Consider the following 11,088-nt stretch of genomic DNA (forward strand, 5'->3'; position numbering starts at 1 on the left):
GATTAGCAGAATTAATATTGTGAAAATGACCATCACAAGCTATTTACAGATTCAATACAATGACAATCAAATCCCCATCTCATTTTTCAGTTATAGAAAAACTATCCTAAAATTCATATGGAACTACAAAAGACCCCAGAAAGACAAAAAAAATCCTGAACAAAAAGAGCAACGTATTTCAGAGCCATAGTAATAAAAACAATATACCAGTACAAAAGACACATAGGCTAATAGTGAAGACTCACACACAAACACATGTTAACTCCAGACAATTAATATCTGACAAGGATGCCAAAAATATAAGCTGGAGAAAAGAAAGCATCTTCAACAAATGGCTGGGAAAACTGATGGTCATAGGAAATTAAGACCCATATCTAACACCTTGGACAAAAACTAACTCCAAATGGATCAAAGAGCTCACTGTGAAACCTGAAACACTAAAACTGCTGAAAGAAAACATAGGTAGTGTCCTACGTGATGCAGGCATAGGGAAGACTTCCTGACAGGAGTCCATTTGCCCAGGACTTAAAGCCAACAATTGACAAATGGGAACGCAGAAAACTTAAAAACTAAAGAAATGCCGGGCGTGGTGATGCACACCTTTAATCCCAGCACTTGGGAGGCAGAGGCAGGTGGATTTCTGAGTTCGAGGCCAGCCTGGTCTACAGAGTGAGTTCCAGGACAGCCAGAGAAACCCTGTCTCGAAAAACCAAAAAACCAAAAAACAAAAACAAAAACAAAAAAACTGAAGAAACAGTCATCAAGGGGAGAGGAAGCTCAGAGAATGGGAAAGAGTCTTTGCTAGCTGTTTCTCTGACAGAGGATAAGTATTTTCATAGAAGATAGATGTGCTTATTTTAACATAAACATTAAATCCTGACCAACTATCCGACAGACATGTTTAGTTCAAGGTCAGCCTAGCTGGCTGCCTTTAGGTTAGTGCTCTGACCCTTTAATAGAGTTCCTCATGTTGTAGCGACCCCCAGCCATAAAAATACTGCAACTGCTACTTCATAATTGTGATTTTGCTACTGTTATAATTAATAATGTAAATATCTGTCTTTTCCAGTGGTCTCTGGTGACCCCTGTGAAAGGTTCGTTTAACCCTCAAGGGGTCTCTACCCACAGGTTGACAACCACTAATCTAGGCAGTGGGGACAGCACCTTGTTCAAAATAGCACCATGAATTCACAAAAATGTCACTTACTAAATTCTCCTCCAGTTACCTTTTAGAATCTACTGTTTCCCATTTGGATTCTTTCAATTACATGGAAAGACTTGGGAGAAAAGCATTTACATGATAAGGAAAAGTTCTTCCCTTTGAGGAAAGAATCTGAGCAAAAGAAAGCAGAGGCAAAATGTTTATTTTTTCATGATCCTAAATGCATGAGTGACTTTAACCCCCACACCTGAGTCAGGACTCCCATTACTGGGCACACTGTGGTCACTTACGTACATGGATCACTTAGCCATTTATTTATAATTGAAATTTCTATATTAAAATACATCTTTCTGTGCATTTTTTTTTTTCTGAAAAAGGTGTGTGTGTATATGTGTGTGGGGGGGAGGGGTGTAGCTTTGTGTCAGTTTTCAAAGATACGTGCCCCTCTCAAAACCAGTGGCAGTAAATCCCCACAAGACTGCCTTGGATGCTTGCTTGCCAATGTCAGCTCTCCCCTTGAAATGTTTCTATAATGGGAGAAAGTTCTTATGTAGTTACAGAAAAGTGGGGAGCAGATACCAGCCACAGTAAACACATTTTCTATCCCAAGGTCATTAACACAGCTCATTTCCTTTAAATGATCTGTTGATATCCAAGCGCCATTGCTGGGTAGAGGAAACTGAACCCAGGGCCTTGTGTTGAGAATTTCACTATGTACTCCAGGCTGACCTCAAACTCCCTGTCCTTCATCCTCCTGCCTCCACCACCAGCTTGTTGACTGTTTCAAACATGCAGAGTAGCCAATGCACATGTTGGGAAGGCTGCTGGGAAGGTCACACAGTTCCCTGCAGTAGAAGCTATGTCTTCACAATGAACACTCCAAAGGCTTCAGATGAGCTTCCAGTGGCTGAGATGGGCTGCTTGGCATTAAATCATGAAAAGGAAAAATTTAAGTGGATCCCCGTTTATTCTGCAATCTTGCAACAAGGGCAAAAATAAATCATCACCCCACTTACTTTAGCAAAAGAAATGGACATGGGTGTCAGAGTCTACACAGTTTGTTGTCAAAAGCAAGTAAGGATCAAGGGAACACTAAGGAGGCAAATTAGAAACCTAGGACTGTAGTGACAATTTTGGAGTTTTGGTTTTTTTGAAAACATAGAAGTATTATAAGAATATGTTTTCATTTTAATCCCAGGTGTCTGATATGGGGCTGCTTTGGGCTGTCTGAAGCAGCAGCAGCTGACTATGAGTTGCCTCATGCTCTAGCAGAAGTGTGATTTTTAACAGCTGCAGATTGTTTCTGCAATTGTGTAACATTTGGAATTCTGGAGACTTTTCAGAGGATATATAAATGCTAGGGTCCTAAGAGGTAGAGTGGGTTGGATGTTGGCTGGTATTGGTCATGGTTTGATAAGCAGTAGCTGCACAAAGAAGAAAAAACATGACTGTTAGATATCTTCACAGTGAAGATCAAACTTGCCCCAAGGAATCCAACACCCTTAATCAGCAGGAAGTACTCTAACACTAATGCCACACCCTTTCTTATTCCTGATTTTGCTCAGAGATCTCTTTCCTTTCCTCCCTCCTCTTTTGCTCTCCTATCTAGTGTTAGGGGGTTGAAAGTGTGGAAAAGGGATGGAGACGGGTGGAAGAAAAAAAGAACCCACCAAGTAGCTTAATATCAGTAACACGTGACAGCAAGACCTAAACATTTCCAAACTATGCTGAGTAATTCTGCTACTGCTCCTGTAGTCTAAAATTGCATTTTTTCCAAAAGTATGTTAAATCATTTTTACCTCAGGACTGTTATCAAAGTACTATTACACAGTGTAGTTTATATGCCTCACTCCCAATACAAAGGAAAGGCACAAGTGCTCGCTTAGGATAAACACCGTGACTAAAATGTCAGCAAGCTAAGGCTGCTCTGCTGTCTATAACCCGGGTATGATAGCCAGCGTTGGTGCCAGGCAGACAGGTTGAAATGGTCATTGCTAGATATTATACCATGGATGGAGATGAGTTAATTCATGTTAATTACTGAGAAGACTGCATAGTGTCAGAGAAGCTCTCGATGAGTATTATAGGACTTCTGAACCCGCGTCCCGTTTTTGCTATCCAAGGCTCATCTTAAAAATGTATTTTGTATTAAATTTTTGACAATTTTATATCTGCATGAAATGTATTTTCAATATATTCACCTCCTACTCCTTCCTCTCAACCCCTTTGTAATCCACCCCTCACTCTCTATCCACTCCCAACCTCGGCACATTTTTTTTCACCCATGGAGTCCAGTTTGTGCTGCCCATATACAACTAGGTATGGGGCCATCCACTGGATTGAGGTCACCCTACCATGAACTAAACCCTAAAGGATTCTCCTCACCTAACAGCCATCAATTGACAGTAGTAACTTAGTGACCCCCCCCAACTCTCACGATGGAATGCTGACTGGCTTGACCTTGGATAGATCCTAGATAGGCAACTTTAGGGCTATGACTTCAGGAGTGCAGTGGTCCCCTTGGGCCCAGAAGACACTGTTTTAACCCAATCCTTTCTGATTCATAATCATTTGTACACACCCCCACCAAGGCTCATTTGTATGTTTTTAATGAACAAGAAGGAGCTCAAAGTTGGTGACTTTTTAATCAAAGTAAATTCAAGTATTACTGAGTCAGTAACTGGTTCATGAATCAGTTCTGCCCAGTACAACACAAGGGGATTTGGTACAGTAGTAACCAAGTATGAGAGCTTGGTTTAGTTTGACTTCCTCTTTTTAAGACATTACTGCTATCTGTCAAGGGGCACTAACTCTTCTGGTCTCACCTAATTCTAACCTTCTACTCTACCCCAGATACCATTATCAAATGGATTTGGGTATTTAGTTGCCAACATATAAGTTTTCGGAGAACACATTCAAATTCTAGGAGTGTATGAAAAGAATGAGTAGAAGTGATTGCAAAATACAAGCAACGTTCCCCCTTGATGCCTGGGGTAATGCTTAATACCTTAGTAAAATCCAAGTGTCTGGCTCACGAAGTGGTTCAACAGGTAAAGGGGCTTTCAGCCAAGAATGGTGGCCTGAGTTCAGTCCCTGGAACCCAATGATTGAAGGAGAGAACAGACTCCCACAACTTGTCCTCTGACCTCCAATACATGCTGTGACACTCCTATCCCTACCCAAATAAAAGAATAAATAGTAAAAAAATATAATCCAAATCTTATCTTTTCTAAAAGCATAACAACAGAGAATTCCAATGCTGTGTCATTCTGTGACTAACTCATGTGGCTTCTGGAGTCCCTGCTGTGCCTTCAGCCTGAAGGACTGCCACTACCGAAGTCTTGCCTCATCATGGACTTACTTCCTAGGGTATACTGCATATACCACTGAAAACCTGTCTTCACTGTTAATCTCTCCCACGTAGTCTATAAATACTGTAAAAAAAGATGTCAAATAATTCAGGATTGCATGTACATAATTAAATATGACTATATAATTGAATGGGCCATGTGACAGAATTCTGAGAATGTATTTGGTCAGGAGATCACACTTTGTAAGTAGGCTGTCACGTTCCCACTCTCTGATAGACATTTGTTCCTTTACGAAATTAGGCAAGAGACAACACTACTTTCTCAATAAACATTTCAGTTGAAAAACTGAAAGAAGGGATTTGTTAAGCATAAACACACAGAGTACTGGTTAGTGCACTTACAATACAGCTGCAAAGCTTCATTTTTCTGAACTTTTGTAGTTTTACACAAATAAACAGCAATAATACTGAAGCTTTAGATCATTAGAACTCAATAAAAAAGTCTAAGAAGTGTTAAGCACACAGCCCATGCCATAGCTCACAAAAGCAGCCAACAAATCCCCTTTAGGGGAAACAAGAGTACTTCCAAATTTACAGATTTTAAAATCCTACAAAAGTATGTGAAATGGGTTCACTAAATGCACCTAATTCAAACAGTCTCTGATTATACAAAAAAAAAAAAAAAAAAAAACCAGCTTAGTTTTATTAAAGTGTGATTTCTACTCATCTCATGGAGAAACTCCTTTATACATGAAAATGAAATAAAAAAGAAAGCCGACCCTGTAAGTTCACGTTTTCTAAAATAGTTAATGTATTCAAGTAGCTTAACAAAATCCTATTGATAAGGGTTGGTAGAAAGATTCGGGCTCCAAATGTAGCATAATGCCCCTATTTGAGGTCTCTCCCCTATTGGAGGTCTCTGTCATAATGTCCAAAATCTACAAATATATATGTTATATCACAGAACAAGAGAGAATTAAGATGAATGTGGATTAAGGTTGTTATCAACTGATCTTGAGATGGGGAAAATCCATTATCCTATTGGGCCCAACAAGCAACGAGACTTCATCCTCTTGATGGAAGGAAGGCAGGAGGAAGGGTTGAGAGATACAAATGTGCTCAATAAAAGACTCCCTGTTACTGAGCTGGAGGGGAGACAAGAGCCCACAAACCTGAGAAGCCTTTAGATGGAAAAAAAAAAAAAAAGCAAAAACAAAAAGCAAAAACAAAAAAAATAAAACAGAACAAAACAAGGAAACAGATTGCCTACTAGAACCTCCAAAGAAGAGAAGTCCAGCTAGACACCTTGACTTTAGCCTAGTGAGATTCACTGTATAATTCTGACCCCAAAAGCTTTAAGACAATGAATTTGTTCTATAAGTGGATAGTGGGTAGTGATAATAAAACTACTCAGTTTCCCTTGGGATTCAGTACCATCTTCCTTACAGATGATGTTTACAGACAAGGTGTTCAAGGTATATATCCGGAGGTAGAGGATAAGTAATAGGTAAAAATGCCAAGATTTAGCAGATGAAAACTATCCATGTGAATTTCTAAAGGCAGACGCAGCTGACTCTAAGAAAAATCTTGGAAACTACTCATTTTTTTGTGTGTCTAAGCACACATACTCTTTCCTTTTTGAACAGAGTTTAGAGAATTCACACTCTCAAAAAGATCCCACAAGCAAGGATAGGACCTTTCACTTGTATTTTTCCCAATCTAAGCTTTCACATTCCATGATGTTTTTCAGCAGGGGTCTCAAAAGTGTGGTCCATTAAACTCACAAGAGTATAAGGTGCAGATTCCTGAGTCAGGGTTTCTGCTAAGTGTAGGAAAGTTCAGTTTTAACAAATGAGGACCAGGCAGAGAAATATTATACCCTATGCAGTTAAAGACAATATCCAGGAAGTATTTACTAAACATTACTCCAAAAATGACTTAGGTAAATTGCCCCTATTAGCCACTCTTTAGAAAACTAAGCCACCCATTTTACTATTTTTCATTTTTTTTTTGTTTTGTTTTGTGGCCTCAGACAGCTCAGAAAGTGTGGGCTAGGCCTACTATACCAGATGGTGGTAAGAATGATTACTTAAATGTCTAATGGTTTACAGAACTGTTTTCTGTGTCCCCATCCTAACCCCCAGCCCATATTCATTCATGTAAGGAAGAATAATGTCAGGTCTGCCATTTTATATACTGTATATTAAATAACGGAAGGACAGTGGGTATATCTCCGAGTCCAACATCATTGCTTAAGAGCGATTTTATGTAATAGGCTGTATGAATTTCATGCCACATATTTTACTTGAAACATTCTAGCCATGTCTGTGATTCTGTATTTTATAAGTTAAGTCTTGTATGCTACATACATTAAGTGCAGTGAGATTTAAAGTTTTCCAATAAGGACAGGTCCTTTGAATGAATAAGTATGGGTAATAGAGGCTTTGAATGTATGGGCAGCTTTATTACATTAGAGATGAACGGTAAAATTAAAGAAATTTGACATGGGATTGATAAGGGTCTAAAATAGAGGGATTTAAAACAGACCCTCCCTAGGTGACATCGAAATTTCTCAAATTCTAAAGCAAGGTCACAGAGAAGCCATGTAGCCTTGGAGGCAGGCCAAGGACGGAACCAAGCTCTCCCAAGTCTGAAGACTGTTCTATGCCGCAAGCCATAGGCTGTCAGAAGGCCCGTTTCTGGGGGAGGTTGAAAGGAACAGGAAGACTCCGTACTTACCCTCACAAACCGTGTCCCCCATCAAGAAAGCCCCTGGCCCAGGCCCATTGCTCAGCTAAAGAGAGAAGTGGAGCGGGCGCAAGCCACTCACCCTGCAGCAGCTGAGTACTGTGAAACCACCTCCAATTTGCTCCACGGCCGACAGGCCAAGCAGCAGCACCCTGAGCCAGTCCCAGGCTTCGACGGCTGCGGAAGCCCAGAAGGTACCGAAGCAGCGGCTGATTACAGCGAAGCCTCCAGGAGGCCGCCATCTTCCCAGCCTTCTCTGGGAAAACTCGCAACTCAACTAGATTGGCGGTCTCAAGGCCCGCCCAGGCCCCGCCTTGCATGGGCTGGCCCCGCCCACATCGCACGCTTCCCTCTTTGGACTGGAAGACTAGTCCTTCTAGCACCGCCTCCAACCTTCACGGGCACGCCCACCGGCCGGCCTGCGCCGCCGCAGATTCTCCAAATGGACGAGGTCCCCCTCAGACTCCGCCTCTCGCTCTTGCTCCGCCCCCAGGCTGCCCTCTCTGTCGCCTAATAGCGTTCTGTGGGCCGCTTACCCGTGGATCGAGCGCGGGACGGATAACCGAGCGGAGTTAGAACCATGTCTGGCTGTCAAGCTCAAGGAGACTGTTGCTCGCGGCCGTGTGGCGTGCAGGTAAGGACAGCGGTCTACGGCACGCGAGGTGGGGTCAAGGGCCCCTGGGTGGGGCTTCGTCAGGAGCTCTAGGCGGCTAATCCCTGACCCAGTCCACGACAGTCAGAGGTCCCTCTCTGCTAGTAGGGGTGCTTTACCGGAATTGTCAGGCACACAAAGAGCACTCTTTTGGGCAGTTGTCCTTGCCTGCCTTACTTGACATTATGAGGTGGGAGCTCTTGGAAATGATTCTTCTTTAAGGAAAATGGACCCTGGGGCAACGTTCGTTTTTATTTCAGTTAAACACGATGCAGGCTTATGCCTTCTAGTGCTAAGAAAATGGTGAACTAGCGAACTAGAAGAATAAACAGCTTCGATACTAACTGATAAGCCCTGCAGAAGACTCAGGGAAAGTCCACAAAATTCTCTCTCTTTACTAGCCTTTCTTCTAGTCGAGGATCTCAGTTTAAAATAAAACACAGGAAATATTTAGTGCAGAGCATCTGTGAACCATTACTGTCTTTGAATAAGTGGCTTTTCACAAATTCATAAAGAAAACCTTGAAATTAGGCCAGACTGAAAGGGAGATTTTGCATATAGGACACAGGTCCCTGGTGGCCATCCCTATATATGGAGAACAAGGAAAGTAAAAGAATATATCAGAATCAAGGTGCATTGATAGCAGAAATGTTCGTCACCCCTTATTAGTAAATTTTGGTGAAAGTCATCATGGAAATACAGATTTTTTTTTCATACTAAATATTGTGCCAGATAGCAAAATAACCTGTGATCCAAGAGCTGTGACTGAATTTATCAAGACAGAAAATAGCCACATACAAAAAAGAAGCTGAAGGTGGTTTTCAAGTACAGGAGAAGTAGGTAGTTTCAGATAGTGATTTGTCAAAAACTTTTGAATACCTAGCATTTTAGATTGGCCCGTATTTTAAGGAAACCCCAAAGAAAACTCTAAGACCAACATCTACCTCCACTAGAGATCTCATTGCATGTCTCTAGCCTTTTCTTGCTGTGTGGAGGTATGGACTCAGTGTCAAATTCTGCTTTTTTGAGGGACACTTAGAAAGTCATATTCTGTGTGAACTCTCTTGATTCAAAAATGTTGGCTTGAATTCTAAGTGTTGTGCAGAAAAAATGAATGACTTTGGTCTGTGTCCTGGGGGTGGTATTGTTGCTGTGGTGAAACACCATGACCAAAGCAACTTGGGGAGGAAAGAGTTTATATTGCTTCCACATCTACTTCACTGCTCATCATAGAAGGAAGTCAGGACAGGAATGCAGGCAGAGCAAGAACCTGGAGGCAGGAGCTGATACAGATGCATAGAGGGATGCTGCTTACAGGCTTGCGCCCTCTGGCTTGCCCAGCCTGCTTTCCTAAAGAACTCAGGGGTTCAGGGGTGGCACCACTCATAATGGGCAGAGTCCTCCCTCATTAATCACTGTGAAATTCCTCTGTAGGCATGCCTTCAGCCCATCTTATGGAGGCATTTTCTCAACTGAAGTTCCTGCCTCTCAGATGACCACAGCTTGTGTCCAGTTGACATAAAACTAGCCAGCACGGACCCCTTACTACTTTTTTCATATATATATATATATATATATATATATATATATATATATATATATATATATATATATATCTCCTTTAAGACTTATCTATGTGTTACCTGATTGGAAGGCTTCCCCAACAGTGAATAAAACAACCCAGCACAGTCCATAAGATATCAGTTTGAACCATTTGATATTAGCCTTTTCTATTTTTTCTTTTCTTTCTTTTTTTTTTTTTTTGATATTAGCCTTTTCTTAATGTAAGAAATACGATCTTAGTGCATCCAGTGTTTATTGAGCAAAACGCTATGGTAGGTATAACTTACCAAGAACATGTCTCTTGTTCCTTAGAAAACCATGCCTTGGGGAGAAAACCCAGGAAGGCTGACTGGCTTGCTTGCTTGCTTGCTTTTTATTTTTTTAATTTTGCCTTATGTATCATGGTGTCCTATTCATAGTGTCTAAAGTTCAATTTGATTTGGTCTGACTCAGTTTGCCCTATATGTTAGATTTATTAACAAGTTATTAACAGCACACAGAGCTCAGCAGGGATTCTGAACAGAGGTAAGTTCCTGAAGACACAGCAGGATTCCCCCTCTTACAGGTTTCTGAGAAACAGAGAGGAGGCCCATGTAGTTCACGAGTCATAGGTGTTTGTAGTCAGTTTGCCTCTGGTTCCCTGGACTGAGGAAAGGGAAAACATTTGTCCCTTTATGACTACAGAATCACAGCAGCCTGCTTGCCAGTTCTCTATAGCAGTCACTGCAGGGCGTCTGCCAGCAACTAGGAACTGGAGGCAGAGGCAGCTTCAATACTCTTTCCATCTACAGTATAATTTCAAAGTAAAGGAGTAGGGATGTATAGCCGTATTGCCTGGGTTCAAATCCTGGCCCTGCTCTCAGTTATCAGGTAGACAAGCTAATCTTTTGGTATAATAGGGATGGTATAAGGTAAAGTTGTCCATACAGCTTTAACGGTAGCGCCTGACCCACAACAAGCACTTGGCATAGATCATACTTACTGGCATATACATACATACATACACACATACATACATACATACACACATACATATTCTGCTCCTCCTCTTGTCGAGGCAGTTACCTCCCTGTTCTCCTGATCTTAGTTTCTGCTTCCTAGCAGAAGAGAACTATTTATTAGGCTGTAGCTCTCCTGTGCCTTCCATCTCTTCTTGTCCTCTAAGTCTGCCTCATAGCATATGCTGTCATTTGGATATGAGTGTCACCAAAGTCCTATATAATAAAGGCTTATCACCCTGTTCTTGCACCATTTTGAAGTAGAAGCATCTGTACAAGATGGGGACTATTGAAAGATTCTTATGTCCTTGGGCATGTGACCCCAGAAGAAAGGGAACACCCTATGTATGTTCTTTATCTTTTGCTTCATGGCCATTAGGGGAGCCACGTGTGCCACCCCTACCATAAGCCTAAAACTAAGAGACCCACCTATAAAACTGTGAACACAAGCAAACCTTGTCTTTTATTATTATTATTATTATTATTATTATTATTATTATTATTATATTCTTTATTTACATTACAAATGCTATCCCGAAAGTTCCCTATACGCCCCCCCTCGCGCCCCTGCTCCCCTACCCACCCACTCCCACTACTTGGCCCAGGCCTTCCCTTGTGCTGGGTCATATAAAGTTTGCAAGACCAAGGGGCCTCT

At 41.5% G+C, this 11,088-nt stretch overlaps 2 protein-coding genes across 3 annotated transcripts in view; one reads left to right on the top strand and one right to left on the bottom strand.

Annotated features, from left to right (window-relative positions):
- The window catches only part of Pdhx (pyruvate dehydrogenase complex component X), a 52,218-nt gene extending 44,672 nt beyond the window's left edge, over positions 1 to 7,546 (bottom strand). The window contains exon 1 of the mRNA XM_021193124.2: positions 7,303 to 7,546. Coding sequence (XP_021048783.2) covers positions 7,303 to 7,540 — 238 coding nt within the window. The 5' untranslated portion in view covers positions 7,541 to 7,546. The remainder of the gene's footprint in view (positions 1 to 7,302) is intronic.
- Positions 7,547 to 7,687: 141 nt separating this feature from the next.
- Apip (APAF1 interacting protein) overlaps positions 7,688 to 11,088 on the top strand; it is a 19,331-nt gene continuing 15,930 nt past the window's right edge. For both annotated transcript variants that reach the window (XM_029536505.1, XM_021194131.1), the window contains exon 1: positions 7,688 to 7,854. Coding sequence is in view for 1 of the 2 variants with exons in the window: in XM_021194131.1 (XP_021049790.1) it covers positions 7,801 to 7,854 (54 nt within the window). In the remaining variant the exon portion in view is untranslated. The remainder of the gene's footprint in view (positions 7,855 to 11,088) is intronic.

Source organism: Mus pahari, chromosome 3 (assembly GCF_900095145.1).
Source record: "Mus pahari chromosome 3, PAHARI_EIJ_v1.1, whole genome shotgun sequence".
NCBI classification, from domain to species: Eukaryota; Metazoa; Chordata; class Mammalia; order Rodentia; family Muridae; genus Mus; species Mus pahari.